The sequence below is a fragment of the Alternaria novae-zelandiae genome, assembly GCF_023758075.1.
Source record: "Alternaria novae-zelandiae strain BMP 2774 chromosome Unknown scaffold_14, whole genome shotgun sequence".
NCBI classification, from domain to species: domain Eukaryota; kingdom Fungi; phylum Ascomycota; class Dothideomycetes; order Pleosporales; family Pleosporaceae; genus Alternaria; species Alternaria novae-zelandiae.
Genome location: NW_026056974.1, coordinates 1,055,813 through 1,071,745, shown reverse-complemented (window position 1 = coordinate 1,071,745; position 15,933 = coordinate 1,055,813). Strand labels below are relative to the sequence as shown.

At 34.7% G+C, this 15,933-nt stretch overlaps 2 protein-coding genes across 2 annotated transcripts; both read right to left on the bottom strand.

Moving 5' to 3' along the window:
• Nucleotides 1–11,082: 11,082 nt before the first annotated feature.
• Nucleotides 11,083–12,574, bottom strand: J4E88_007181 (uncharacterized protein; the record flags this gene model as incomplete). The annotated part of the gene is made up of 3 exons (XM_049400802.1): nt 11,083–12,182; nt 12,247–12,506; nt 12,567–12,574. 3 exons carry the CDS (start codon nt 12,572–12,574, stop codon nt 11,083–11,085), a joined length of 1,368 nt encoding a protein of 455 aa, XP_049253750.1.
• Nucleotides 12,575–14,080: 1,506 nt separating this feature from the next.
• Nucleotides 14,081–15,053, bottom strand: J4E88_007180 (uncharacterized protein; the record flags this gene model as incomplete). The annotated part of the gene is made up of 3 exons (XM_049400801.1): nt 14,081–14,549; nt 14,606–14,994; nt 15,048–15,053. The coding sequence occupies 3 exons, from the start codon at nt 15,051–15,053 to the stop codon at nt 14,081–14,083; spliced, it is 864 nt and encodes a 287-aa protein (XP_049253749.1).
• Between the last annotated feature and the right edge of the window lie 880 nt (nt 15,054–15,933).

The window sequence follows — 15,933 nt, the reverse complement described above, 5'->3', positions numbered from 1 at the left end:
TATTACTAACTAGTTTAACTACTATAAGTATAAGTTTGCTTCTAAGACTAAGAAGGTAAACTACCTATATTAGAAGACTAAGAGCGTAGCATTTAGAAATATCTAGTAGAGATTTATTATCTCTAGCTAGAAGTTCTTGCATTCTAATAACATCTAGATTATTCTTAACTTAGTATACTAAACTCTTAATAGTAACGTTACTACTTTACACTAGTATAAGAGTAATAAATTACATATAAAGATAGGTAAGACAATAAGTAAGTACATTGCCTATTTTAATGTTAGTGTAGCTCTACTAGAATAGATAGATTTAGTTAAGATTTAGTTTATGCGCAACTATCTTCTAGTGTAGTAGTAAGACATAACTACTATAAAAGTTATTAATAATAAGCTCTTCTTTATAAAGTTCTACTAGACTCTTTACTTTCTTAAATAAGCTACTTTCTATTATCTCTCTAATAATATTAGTAGTAGAGAGAGCAATAATAACAACAACAGTAGTAGCAGCAGCAAGAAGGCTTCTACTACTACTACTACTAGTAACTAAGGTAATAGTAGTAGCTCTAGCCTCTATAGTTACTTAGAGATTTAGATTAAGGTTCTACGTTACTTAAACTACTACTATAACTACCTTAGAAAGAACTACAGCTATAAAGCTTAAGGTAGTTACTATTCTAGTTAGTCTTCTGCCGCGTTTAGCACTAATCTAGACCTCTAGAATACTCTTAAAAAGGCTATCGCTAATAACAAAGTACTAGTTAGTAATCTAGTACGTTCTAAGTACACCTCTAGTGCTGTAGTTAGCGTTAACACTATTAACTACTCTATCTCTTTAGAAAACTAGATATCTCTAGTAATAGTTGCCTCTAGAGACCTTCTAGGCATAAGAAGCCTCCCTCTATAAGAACACTAGCACCTACACTAGTACCTACACTAGCACCTACACTAGTACCTAATACTCTCTTCTAACTACCTTCTTTACTATATATAATAGATAATAACAATAGTAAGAAGTTAGATTCTAACTATTTCTCTACCTTAACAGCTCTAGCTCTATCTTCTTATATAGAAGTTAGCAAAGCTAACAATAATAATTCTAATTCTACTCTTTAAGTAATTACTAATTAGGTTAAGACTCTTAAGTAGAGTCTAGCTAGATTACGTATTACTATCTTAACTATTACTACTACTACTATACGTAGTAATATATACTAGCCTCTTATAGGTTAGTAATTAGTCTTTAAAGAAATTATATTATTATTAAACTACTTTTCTTCTCTACAACACTCTAAAATTATAAGTAACACTAGTTATACTTCTCTATTTATTAACTCTTCTTATACCTATATACATAAATACAAAACTATTTCTCTCTTCTAGCTTATAACACTTAAACTAGTAGATAGTTTAGAGGTTGCTAGCGTTACTTATATAGCTTAAGTAACTATTAAATTTAGTAGTTATACTAAAGACGTTCTAGTATATATTACTAAGCTCTCTAGTATATAGATAATTCTAGGTACGCTTTAGTTCTAGACGCATAAATCTACTATAAACTAGAAGAATATATTATTAACTCTATAGTTAGACTATTACTTAAGTAGCTGTATTTACAACTATAAACTAGTCTATACTTAAAGTAGCTAGTATTGTAAGGTACTATTACTAAAGACTCTAGACCTATATTGCAAAGTCGCACGTTATCTAAAGATACCTTCTCTAATAGATATTGCGTTTATCTTTAGTTATACTACTACTTCTACTATCTATTAGAATTAGAATATTAGTATTACTTTCTATAAGAAAGTGTGTTAGCTAGCTAATCTATCTAATAATAAGTAGAGAGATATAGTACTTCTCTACGCTACTAGCGCTAAGGTCTTATCTAAGAATTATAATAAATTCTAAGACAAGATAGAGAGGCTCTATATATCTAAGAAAGACATTCTAAAATAGCTACTAAAGGTCTTACACTCTCTATACTATAGCTTTAATCTAAAGAAAGCTAATAAGTTACTAGAGTATTAAGAAAAGCTTAATTACAATATAGACTTTAAGCTAGACAACACTAGCTAGCCTCTAAAGCTCTTCTTGCAGCGTCTGCAGCCTATATCTTATAATAAGGTAAGAGCTATAAAGCTATATATAGATAATATAATAAAGAAAGAATACGTTAAGCAAAGTACGTCTATATAGGTAGCCTCTCTTCTAGTAGTTTATAAGCCTAGAGAAGGTATACGTATTTACGTTAACTACTAGAGACTTAATACTTATACTATTAAGAACTAGAACGCTTCTCTCTTAATAAGAGATATATTAGCTAAACTATTAAAAGCCTAGTATTTCTCTAAGGTTAACATTATTATAGCGTTTAATAAAATACGCATCTAAGATAACTATAAGTATCTATCTACCTTTATTACACTCTATAGCCTCTATTAGTATATAGTTATACTCTTTAGTATATATAATAGCTCTAGTACATTTTAGACCTATATTAATAATATATTATATAAGTATCTAGATAAATTCTATATAGCGTATCTTAATAACGTTATTATCTTTAGTAAAATACTTACTTAGCACGAAAACTATCTTATTTAAGTAGTTAGTTATTTAGCTAAGGCTAGATTGCTTATAGATATTCTTAAGTCTAAGTTTATAAAGACTAAAGTTAAATTCTTAGAACTTATTATAATAGGTAAGAGCATTAAGATAGACCTAGAGAAGGTTAACGCTATTTAAGACTAGAAGTTACTCTAATCTCTTAAGAACGTCTAGACGTTTCTTAGGTTTACTAACTTCTATAGACGCTTTATCTATAGGTTCTCTAATATAGCTAAACTATTAACCTATCTTATCTATAGAGACTCTAAGCTTTTTAAGATAACTAGAGAAGCTAAAGCTACGTTTATAGCTCTTAAGAAGGTATTCTATAGTAATATTATTCTTGCCTACTTTAACCTAGATCTTAAATATATTATAGAGACTAACGCATCTAACTACGTGTATACTACTATACTCTTCTAGGTATAGGTTAATAGTACTATGCGCTCTATAGCATACTTATCTAAAAAGATAACACCTACGAAATATAACTATAAGATCTATAATAAGAAACTTTTTACTATTATTAGAGCGTTTAAAGAGTAGCGCTCTAAGCTTACTAGCGTTTCTAAATATATTAATATCTTTATAGATTACTATAGTCTTAAATACTTTTAAACAAAGCAAAACTTAAACTACTACTAGGCTAGGTAGGCTAAGTTTATAGAGAAATTTAACTTCTATATTATATATTAACTAGGTAAGCAAGGTACTAAATCTAACAGCCTTACTTATTATATAGAAGATCTACCTAATAAGATTATAGACAACTAAGTGTAGCACTAATACTAAACTATTCTAGGTAAAGACTGCTAGAATTCTAGACACTATAACTCTGCTAGTAGTAGTTATACTATAGTTTAGCTAGCAGGCCTCTGTATAGGTTACAACAAGTACAATATAAGCTCTTTACTTACTCTCTTATAAGAGATAGATAAAGAGAGTTCTACTCTAAGTATAACACTACTTCTAGAGATAGCTAAGTTCTCTCTATAAGAAACTCTAGATTCTTATAATAACTTAGCTAACGCTAACGTCTACTCTCTAGATAAAGTAGTCTATAAGCTCTGCCTTAGCGACTTAAGGCTCTAGAATATTAAAGCTACGCTTACGTCTAATAAGCGTTGTATTCTTTATTACCTTATTATAGAGAGAATACAAATAGAGCTAGCTAACCTTAAGGCTAGCAATAATAGTAAGCTCTTTATTAGTAATAGGCAACTAGTAATACTCTTTAGCGAAAGGTTGTGCACTAGAATTATATAATACTTCTATAATAGCTTACCTAGAGGCTATAGTAGTTAAACTACAACCTACTAGCAAGTAAGTTAATAGTATTACTAGCAAGGCATAACTAACACTATCGCCTAGTTTACTAATAGTTACCTTACTTACTAATAGTCTAAGGTTAACTACACTATAAAACACAGGCTGCTCTACCTCTTACCTATACCTATACATTACTAGAATAATATATTAATTAACTTTATTACGCCTCTGCCTACCTTAAGCTAGTGTAGCTATTTCTATTAGTATATTATAGTTATTATTAACTATCTCTTAAAGATAAAGAAGTTTATTGCTATAGAGAATATAGAAGTACTCTCTATAGTAGATAAGTTTATAGAGTATATCTAGAAGAAAAAGAGTTACCTACGCACTATTATCTTAGATAGAGGATATTAGTTTACGTTACACTTCTAGTCTTGCCTATACAAGCGTATAGAAACCTAGCTAAAGCTTTCTACTACGTACTACCTAGAGATAGATAGTTAGATAGAGAATGTAAACGCAGATCTAAAGCAGTACCTACGCGTATACGTTAATTACCTACAGAATAATTAGGCCTAGTTACTACTATTAGTAGAATTTAAAGCTAACTTAGCTATAAGTATAGCTATAGGCTTATCTTTATTTCTTACTACAAAAGAGCGCTAGCTCTAATTAGGCCTAGAGCCTATATATAGTCTTTGCCTACTTAATAACAACTTTTTCTCTATTACCTAATAATAATGTAACGCTAATGCTCTTACTAACTATATTAATATAACCTACACCTTTCTACAATAATAGATATTATAGTCTTAGAACAAGATAAAGAAATTTATAGATACAAATTAAGCGCTAGCTCTACGTTTCGCACTAGGTAAGTAGGTAATACTTAGCAGCTATTATATCTAGATAGAGCGCCTAGTTAGATCTCTAGAGTATAAGAATATAGAACTGTATTAAATTACCTAAGTAATTAATAATATAGCTTACGAATTAGATCTTCCTCTATAACTTAAGGCAGTATTTCTAGCGTTCTACTCTTAGTTATTACAGCTCTATAACAATAACGCGCTTCTAGACTAGCTACGCCTAGGCAATATTGCCTCTTCTAAAGTCTACCTTGCTAATAATAGTGTTATAGAATACGTTATCTTCTAGGTTATTAACTTTTGTATTTACTGTAATATAGTTAATCTCTATATAAGCTATTATAGTCTACTTTAATACAAGGTTGTATAGGTTAGAGATAACTAGTTAGAGCTATAGCAGCCTTACTTTAATATACGTAGATCTAAGAAATTAGTCTAGAACTACTATACTTATAATCTAGGTAAACTAGAACTATATAATATATTCTATAACTACAATAATAATAGAAAGCTTACTATTACTCTGCTCTAGCTACTAGACTTTATATACTAAGAAAGAACTAGCTAGTTATTTGTAGACTTACTTAACTGCGTTACTTTAGCCTATTAAGGCGATTATAACGCACGTCTCTACCTAACTTTAATCTCTATAGTTATTAGTAGCCTTAAAGTAGTCTATCTAGACTACTCTACTTACTACTTATTAGCCTTAGCTAGTATAGCGTTCTCTATAGTACTCTAGTAGGTAGCTAGATTGCAGAACGCTTTAGACACTCTAGACACTAACGCTGCTAACAGCGCGTTAGAATAGAAGTAACCTTTAACCTCTTTAGGTCTTCTTATTAAGAGAGGCCTTTATTTCTATTTCTATTTCTATATACTTACTATTACTACTTAGTTAGAACTTTAAGCGCGTTTAGAGGGGGGACGTATAATAGTTCTAGGCCTTACGCTCTGCCGGGCTAACGTTAGCCTAACGCCTCTACTATATATATTTACCTCTAACAGCTTCTACTTAAAGCTCTCTACTATAATAACATTATTATTCTATATACCTCTATTATTAACGTATGTAAGACTCTTATAAGCGCGTCTATTAGAGTATTAAACTCTATTATAAAGTAATTCTATATCTACTACTAGAATAATATAGCTAAGGCGTAATTTATTTTTTTTATATTAGTATAAGATACTTTAGAAAAGATAGACTTATTAATAAACTTAAGCGCTTTTTTCTTTATTATAGTATTATTAAGTACCTTTTTCTCTATTATAGTATTATTAAGTAAAGTCTATATTATATTTAAAGTAGACTAAGTAAAATATTTATAAAAATATTAGATACTTATAAGTTAGACTATTTTCTTAAAAGCTATAATATCTATAGTAAAGTTATAAACTTTACGTAAAGTATACTTCTTTTTAAAAAGAATAAAAAAGCTAGTTATAATAATAAGAGAAGACTTAAATTTATTACTAATATATATTTATATAATAAGAAATAGCTAGAAGTAATAATAGAAGTTTTCTATAGAGTTTAGTATAGTACGCGTATAGTTTATATATACTATAGAGTAGATACTATAGTAGTTACGTAACGTAGTAATAATACTATTCTAAGCTTTCTACTAATTAGAGCGTATAGTAAGTTATAAAGAATAAGGCTAGCTATTAATAAAAGTATAGAAAAAGAATATAAAGATCTTTTATAGTAGTAATATATATAATATAAAAAAGTTCTAGTAGACTTTAAGTAGATAGAGTAGAATATAATATATATCTTTTTATATTACTTAGATACGTGTATACTATAAGATGTATAAAGTAGTATTCTACTATATATATACTATACTCTTAGTATAATTATAAAGAAAGAAAAGTATAGACTTACTTTTTTTAGTAAAGATAGTAATAGTAGTAAGTTCTTTATTCTAGCTTATAGAAAGTATATTAAGAAACTTAGTACTACTAAGCTAGAAGCTAGTCTTAATAGTAGACCTATAAAGTATAGTACCTAGCTAGTTCTTTTACTACTATTTTATAAATATATTAGTAAATATAAACTACGTAGTAAGATAATAAGTAGCGTTATTTCTATCTAGTAAAGGTTTAATATAAGCTAAAGTAGTAGACGTAATAAATAATCTAGAGTTAGAAGTACTACTAGATTAATATATATTATTCTTATATAATAAGAAAGAAAGAAGAATCTTAAAGTAGTGTAATAGATTTAGACTATTAACTTTACTTAGAACACTTTAGAAGTAATACTAAGTATAAGTATTTTAAATAACTATTTAGAAGTTAGACACTATAGTAAAGTTAATACTAAAGCTTATCTAGTATTAAGAGCGTAGATAATTCTTTATATTATAGTCTCTACTCTTTTTAGAGTAGATATAAGTAGAATTAAAATAAATAGTATACGCTAGTGCTAGATATATAGAGAGATACTAAATAGAGTTAAGAAAAGAGCTATCTAGCTTTATAAAGAAGAAATCTATATAGTTTTTCTTAAAGCTAAATATATAAATAAGATTTAGTAACTTCTACTATATAATAGTATAATTCTTAGATTAAATATTTTTAGAATAATATCTTTAGAGGTACTTTTTAATAGCTTTAGAGAGTATAATATACTAGTACGTTAAGTAAATAATAAGTCTATTAGTTATATTAATTTAGAAAATATAGTTAAGAAGAGATATACTAATAGATAGATATAGATAAGAATATAGTAGTAGATTAAGATAAAATAGAATAGAAAAAGAAGAAAAGCTTAAAAAGAGTTTTTATTCTTATATATTTCTAAATCTATAGACTAAATAAATATATAAAAGTAGTATTTAGACTAAAGAGATCTACTACTATATTACGCTAAATAAAAATAGCCTACATTTTTATTTTTATCTAAAGCTTCTAGAGTTTAAGGTAAGAATAGTAAAAACTATATAATAGTAACTAAAGAACTAGAAATTATATCTAACGCGCTCTAGAAGAATAAAAATATAAGTAAGATAGTATAAGAGACCTACTAATATATAGAACTAGATAATATAGTCTATTATATTCTTCTAGATATAGTAGAAAGTATATAGTTATTTATTATATATATACTAGAGAATACTATATAGTAGCTCTATTAGCGCGTTATAAAAAAGCGCTTAGTATAGTTTATTAACTATATCTATAATAACTTATAGTTAAATAAAAACACTTTATCTAATAAGAAAGAGTTAGATTAGCTATTAAAGTAAATAAAAAAGAAAATAATAATAAAGTAGATTAATTAATAATTAAAGAAATAGTTAGACTATACACTAGTAGAAACTATTACTAGTATATAAGACTTAGTAGTAGTATAATAGAATAAGATTATATATTTAGACTATAAGATTAAGTACTATAACTTTATAAGATAGTTAGAGAAGATTAGTATAAGTAAAGTAGCTAAAATAATAAACTATATAAAGATAGTTATAATAGTAGAAAGTTTAAGAGAATAGAAAGTAGTGTTAGAAATATAAAGAGAGGTAGCTAGAAGTAGAAGATAACTATTTATAACTATAAATACTATAGTACTAGCTCTAGTATATAGAGTAAAGCTATAAATAATATAGAAAATAGATATTATTTCTAATTTATAGGCTAGTAAGCTTATTCTTTTATAGTAAAAGAGTAGGCGTTCTAAAAGAGTACTATCTACTAGTAAGGTATAGAGTTTTTATATGCTACTAGTAACTATATATTATAGTAAAACTATAGAAATTATAGATAATATATAGTATTAATAGATAATATCTACTTTTTACTTAGAATATAAATAGCTAGAAAATATTCTAAGAAGATAAGAGAAGCTTATAAGTATAAAGAGGTAAAGCGTAGTAATAGTTACTAGAGAATAACTTTTTTATAAGATTAGTAGTAACGTAGAGAAAAAGTTAATATAAGTTAAGTATATAGCTAAGTATTATAACTAGAACTAGTACTTAGAATATAGAAAGCGTTAGTAGATACTAAAGTAAAAGTTTAGTTCTAGTATCTTTATACTACTACTAAAAGCGTCTATTCTAAATTTATTTATAAAGTAAAAGCTAATTCTAAAACTAGAAAACTAGATAAAGATAGTTATCTAATATAATAATAATATTAGTAGTCTTTATAAAGTAGTAGAACTATTACTTATAAGCTATATATAAAAGAAACTCTCTTCTAAGTAGCTATTTCTTAAGATAATCTATAAAAGTAACCTAGAAAACTATCTAGTAGAGTTACTAATAGAGCTAGTAGAGAATAGATTATAGTTTTTTTAAATAGTAAAAATATGTAATTTAGATAATTATAGAAGTGTAGATAGTATAGACGTAGCTAGTAATAGTAATAAAGGTAGAAAGTAGAGTATAGATAGAGACTAAAGAAAGTAACTACGTAATAAAAAGTATTTTATAATATAACGTTATATATAATATACACTACGTAGAGTAGACTTAAAAATATTATATATATAGAGAATAAGAAGTAATAGACTATAACGTAGATACTATTATTAGAACTAGTATAGTATAGTTAATAAGGCGCTATATAAGCTAGCGCTATAGAATAGACTATAAGAGTTATAAACTAAAGAATATAAATAGATAATACTAATAAGACTAGTGTTACTAGTAATAATATATTATAGTATATAGAACTATAAGAGTAGAATAAATCTAACTTAAACTCTAAGCTTTTATTTAAGTAGATAGGTTAGACTATCTAAGTCTAGAGTTATTTAAGATAAGAGATAATAGATATAAAATAGCTATCTTATATATCTCTAAAATAGAATAGACTATATATAATATTATATACCTAGCTTCTTAGATAGAAGAGAAATTTACTATATTATATAAAGAGAAATCTATATATAATAAGCCTTTTACTAGTATCTTTTTAGATAGACTATTAAGTTATTAATTACTATTACGTTTTTTATTATATAGTATAGCTATACTTTAGATATCTTTTACTTAAATATAGTAGCTTTCTAATATAGTCTTTTAATATAGCTTTTTAGTATAGTCTTTTAGTATATTCTATTTATCTTTTACTAAAATATAAAAGCTTTTTACTAGAGCTTTACGCTATATAGTATTATTTAAAGCTTTTTAGTAGCTTATTATAATATTATTATATAGCCTAATACTATAATTTAGAAGTCTTTTACTAGTAGAGTAGAGTCTTTTACTATACGCTATACTATTTTAGATCTAGTATAGAATAAATATAAAAGATGTAATTAGGTAGGTATATAATAGAATATAAGCTATTAAGTAGAATATAAAGGTGTAGAGACTTTTATATTCTAGAGCTAGCGCTAGTCTAATCTAATTAGGCTAGGCTAGTTACGTAATAACGTAATTAGGTAAGTATAGATAGAACTATAATAATAAATACTTTAACTAGTTTTTATAGCCTTTAGGTATAGAAGTTAGAATTCTAATATAGTTAGATATTTTACTTTATAGTTAGAATTATATAAAATATATAAGTATATTATTACTTATATAGAAGTATATCTACTTTATATAAAGTTAGAAGAGTTAGTAGTTATAAAATATCTATAATAGAATTAAATTTTAGAACTTTAACTTAGATATTATCTAAAAAATCTTATAGACTTTAATCTAACTAAGAACTAAAAACTAAAGTAGTATAGACTACTTATAGTAGACTTTAACTTAAAGTCTATATATCTAATACTAATAGAGCTAGCTTATACTATCTAGCTAAGTTCTAAAGTTAGCTTACACTATTAAATAAGCTTCTAGAGCTAGCTTATACTATTTAGTCTAGTTCTAGAGTTAGTCTATACTATTAAGTAGACTTTTAGAGTTAGCTAGAGCTTTAAAACTAGTATAGAAATATCTAAATATATAGACTATATTTTATAGAATTTTATAGCAAAAGTTATAAACCTAATATAGTTAGATTTTTTTCTAATACCTAACTCTAAAGTCTATACTATAGTTATAGAATATCTATAATAGAACTAAAGTTTAAAACTTTAATTTAAATATTATTTAAAGAATTTTATAAATATTAACTTAAGTTAATACTAAAAACTAGAGTAGTATAAACTACTTATAGTAGACTTTAATTTAGAGTCTATATATCTAATACTAATAGTATAGGTTAAGTATATATAGCTCTGTAAGTAGAGTTATAAGCTCTTTCTCTTTTATATTCTATCTTAAGAAAAGTATACGCGAGCCTAAGATAATTAATTACACGCAGTTTGTGCAAAGGTAATCTAATTATCTTGTATTGCGTTCCGCTACGTGTCTATATCTATCTACATTGCGCATTGCCCCGTCGGGAAGCACTGCAGGTTATCGATCGCGAAAGTCGTTCCCTCAGCAAGATTAACAGCATTGTTGAAGAGGACGCGAACTATAACCGTATGCTGGTCTTGCGCGTTCGCGACTCCAGAACCGCCTATCGTCTTCCAAAGAGCCGCCTCTGGACCTGTCGACATGCCCACGAACACACCGTTCGATACACCGTTCTGCACATAGTTCACAACTTGATTGTCGATGAACAGAGCGACTTGCACGACGTATCCTGCGCGATTGTCGTTTTGGACTATCTTGAATCCGACCGTGCAGTTGTAGTTGCTGCCAGCTGGAATGTAGACGTCTTGGAGCGTGAACCTCCAATTCTGGGCTTGCGTGTACCGATTGGTCAACGTGGTGTAAAGCGCATGTGATCCGTCGAGCGGCGCGAAGGGTGCCACATCAGCGGAAAGAACCTCGGTCTTGCCGTACAAAGTATTGGTGGCGTAGGTATTGGTCCAGGGTGCGATGGCTCCGCTTTCGAAAGATGGATTGTAACTCGCGGCGAGCGTGTTGCAGGTCGCTGGGGCCGACGTGGTGAATGTCGCGACGCTCGAAGTCGCTGGGGACGAGGAAGCGAGTATCTCCGGGAGTGGCGACGGCGTCTCGGCCACTGAGCTCGTTGCGGTCTCTTGGGTTGGTGTGGGGGTGGTTTCGGAGGATGCGACAAGCTCCGACGATGGCGACGCGCTGATCACGGGGGCAACGGTGGAGGAAATGGTCTCGGTCTCGATTTCCATCGGTACAACCCGGGATTCAGTGGATGCTGGCGTGGCCGTGGGCGTGGGCGTGGGTGTAGGTGTGGTGGTCGGCTCGACAGACGTCTCGAGCACGGTAATTGATGCGACGGGAGAGACAATCTCGGCTTGCGAGGAAGCGACCTCCGATGTAGCGAGCGGGGCTGTAGCTGTGCTCAAAAGCTCGGCAGTAGTGGTAGGCGACTCTGCAAGGGTAGCCAAGACGCTTGAGGAGCTGGTGATAGCGTCCGTTGAGGTGGTGACCTCTGACGTTGCGGGCGAGGCTAGAGGCTGGCCAGGCGCAGAAACGATCTCGAGGGCCACTGTTGACTCTGAAGTGGCGTCCGGCGAATAAAAGCTCTCAATCGCGGTAGCCGATGCGCTTACGCTTGTTGTGAAGGGCACTGGGTACATGCTTTCTACCGACGATATTGTGGATGAAGAAGATGAGATAGGGTCCGCGAGCGATGCGCTCATGGCCTGGGACGAGATAGTGGAAGACGACGCGGTACTTGAAGACAAGGCAGATGTAGAGACTGTGTGTGTGCTCGTGGTCGGTGGTGCACTTGACGGTGCAATTGGGGCCTTCGCCGGCGAGGACGAGGCGGACGAGACGGACGAGGATGCAGGCTTGCAATTGCCGAAGCCTGGCTGACAGCCGCTACCGCAGTATGCTTCGGTACTCCCACTGTCGCGCATTAGTATACAGTAGCATGCGACGGAGCATGCAATGACCGAACGTACCAGTATGAGTATTTACTGCAGCAGTTACCCCACTTAGATCCAGCGCAGGTCATCCCGAGAGGTGACGCTTGGTAGGCATTTCCGCATCGCGCATTCGTAGAGATCTTGTGAGTCGCAGGTTTGGTGGCGGGCGATGAAGCGGTGGAAGCAGTGCGAGTTGATGACGAAGATGAACGCGTCGTGGCAGCAGGAGGGGCGGGAGCTGGGCCTGAGCAGGAACCGAAAGCAGGGTTGCAGCCTGAGCCGCAGTATGCGTTGGATGATCCGCAGTATCCGTATCTGAAATTACGATGTAATTAGCGAGTTGTCCACGTGGTACTGTGCCTTCCATGATTGACTTACTGCGAGCAACAGTTGCCGAATACAGATTTCAAGCACGTGAAGCCACTCTTTCCGCCACAGGTCCCATCCTTTGACACCTTTGCAGATGCCGAGATCGGAACGGGCGAGACTTTACACTTCCCAAAGCCCGACTGGCAGCCGGAGGCACAATGAGCGGAAGTCTTGCCGCAGTAGTTGTATTGCGAGCAGCAGCTACCAAAAGAGGAACCGGCGCACGTAAGACCAAAGCTGCTTCCGCAGCGGCCGCTCTTGGAAATGCGCGGACTGCTCACAGCAGCATCGATGATGGGGAGAGCAGCAAGAAGTGCAAGGAGAATTGATCGCATGATGCCGAATTAGGTATTAAGAATTATTGGTGAGATGGTGATGGATGCGAGACTGAACGAATGACGAGGCGGTCGAAAAGAAGGGCTGCCAGACAATGTCCGACGGAGGAGATAATAAGAGAGGGTGCGCGATGCTTCATGTCGAAGGCCATAGCGATGATATTTATGGCGCTCATGATTGCATCGCTGTCGTGCTGGTCGCCGCTTCGACCGAAAAAGTAGAGCTACACCACGCGAAAGCCACAAGCGGGTCAATGGGGCCCTCTCGCGAAAGCGAACTCAATGCGATGAGCTGAAGGCCGCAATAGGAAAGCCATGGACCTTTTCGAAGCTGTCGTGATGTTGGTCGAGAGGGTGTAGGAGATCTAGATTGTGGGAGCCGTACGATGTTCGCGCGGAGCCGCCGAAGATCAGTACCATTTGGGCTAGGCTGCCGCGACTAGCGCCCGCCCTCTGCGCCACAGGGGTGAGCTTGACGATGCGAGCAGCAATTCACGAAGTGTACAATCTCCACAAACGACAACGGGGCAGAAAGCAAAGAGTACGCCTTTCGCTTGGGCTGTGGTCTGGACCTCGTTCAAGCTGGGTCATGCAGGTGTTACTTTGGTATACGGCATGATCCAAAGGAGACAATAGGGTAAGGAAATGTGTCAATGCCCAAGCGAACCCCTTGTTCGCGCAATGGCTTTACTCTGGGCTCCGCGCTCGAATCTGAAGGCTTTTCGCGAGAGAGATTGGGTGAGTACATTGGCGGGTTGGTCAGTCGATAACGGTTGTTGTCATAGCTTTCATTTCAAGTTACCCTCATTCTACATCTGCGTAATCTTCACCGTCCTCATAATCCCATTGTGCCCCGCTGCAGCTGCATCAGCCGACGCATTATATTTGTCCTGCTCCCACTCCATGTTCAACTCGATCGTACTCCCACTTGGACTCGCATTCCCGCTGGTGACATGGACAGTATGGTGTTTCGAATCGTGATTACTGAGCTGGATACCGGTTCCACCTTGTTGACTTGCCTGTTCCAGGTACCCTGAGCGTGACGGGTGTCCCGAGTTCCACCGGCGCGAGTGCTTGCGAGAGGCGCTACCATGCGTCGAAATTTCACCAAACACCTGGCGGAGTAAGGGACGGAGCGTGGCGGCGGCGGAGGTCGCAAGGCCGATTCCGGTTTCGACGGTAGACCATATCGCGACGTCGGTGGTAGTGTATAGGAAGTCGGGTATATCGTTGAGGCCGTTTATGAATGGGATGCGGACGACTGTTGCGGTGGAGCCACTGGTGTTGAGTTAGCATACGATGCAAGGGAGACTCTAGAGGCGGAATGAGCTTACATAGCGCAGCAGGCGAGTACAACAACCACCGTCATCTTCTTCCTTTTGTCCATCTGCAAGTTGTGCACGATGAAGATAGGAACAATACTGAAGGTCCAGTCTGTAACACAGGACAGTGCAGAGTAGCCGTAGAACGAGTTCACGACGAACCTAGAGGGGATGCAATGTCCTTTGCCGCCGCGGAACTGTTCCCAGAAGAACGAGACAGGCCAGCATTGGAAGGTGAAGACAAAGAAGAAGTACACGCTGTATACTTGGATGGCGATGAGGGCGACCCAAAGAATCATGCGATGAGTTCTATCCTGGGCAATGCGCAGAAGGAAGATCCCGATGCTCATCTTGAGGAAGATATTCGTAACAACGTATGTGGGCTCGCAAGTCCACCACCACTGATTCGAGTTGTTAGCCTCATGGAATATACTGTAGACGTGGTATTACACACCTTCATACCGATGGGATACTTTTCATCCGGGATGAGATATCGTCGCTTCCCGGTCCCATTCTGGACACCTAGCAGCGCGGAGCTACAATAGACCAAGAAGGCCGCCAGGGTAAGAACAGAGAAGTAGTCATCGGCCGCGAAGTTCTTCACGAGGACCAGCTTGCAGTAGCATCGAAGCAGTACTAGCAGAGTGCAGATACAGATGAAGAAGCCCAAGACACCGGTGAACTCTCCGGATCGATCATCTCGCGGCATGGTTGTCGGTGGAAATGTGGTCTAGAAATCGGTCCAACTCTAGACTCACCATGCGGGGAGACGGCTATGTAAACTGTGAACCCTTCGGCGCGTCCTTTTCCATAGGGGTTGACATGACTTGGGAAAAGACCTCGACACGAGCGCCATGCATGCAGGGACAAGAGAATGGCCTGTGTCGGTGAAGGATTTTCCGTAAGGCGGGCGACACGCGAGCAATCCATGGATGATCCACAATCCGTCTCCACAGCGGCTGGACCCTGACTCGAATTACGATCCTTTGACGTGATGCTACTCGATCGCTTGGTAATCGCGAAGCTCGGTGAAAACCCACGGAAGGCTGGAAACTGGGCCAATTTCCGGGAGGGTGGTTCCAAGTGTTCTTGGTTGGTTCCATGTGGCTGATCTAGCCTCACCAGGAGCTGCCGCTTGAGCCGCATCTGTTGAGAACTTCAACATCAAACATCTCGGATCCATCGCACCGTCTTGTCATGGTTGCCATTGACTTGTTCCTTGACGTCGCGTCGAGGCTTGTGAGATATTCGCCAGTATGCAACACAATTGTCTATCGTGCGAATGGGAGTAGTACTCTCACTGACCCTTGCGGCTTGTTCCGCTATCTTTGATGCACGCC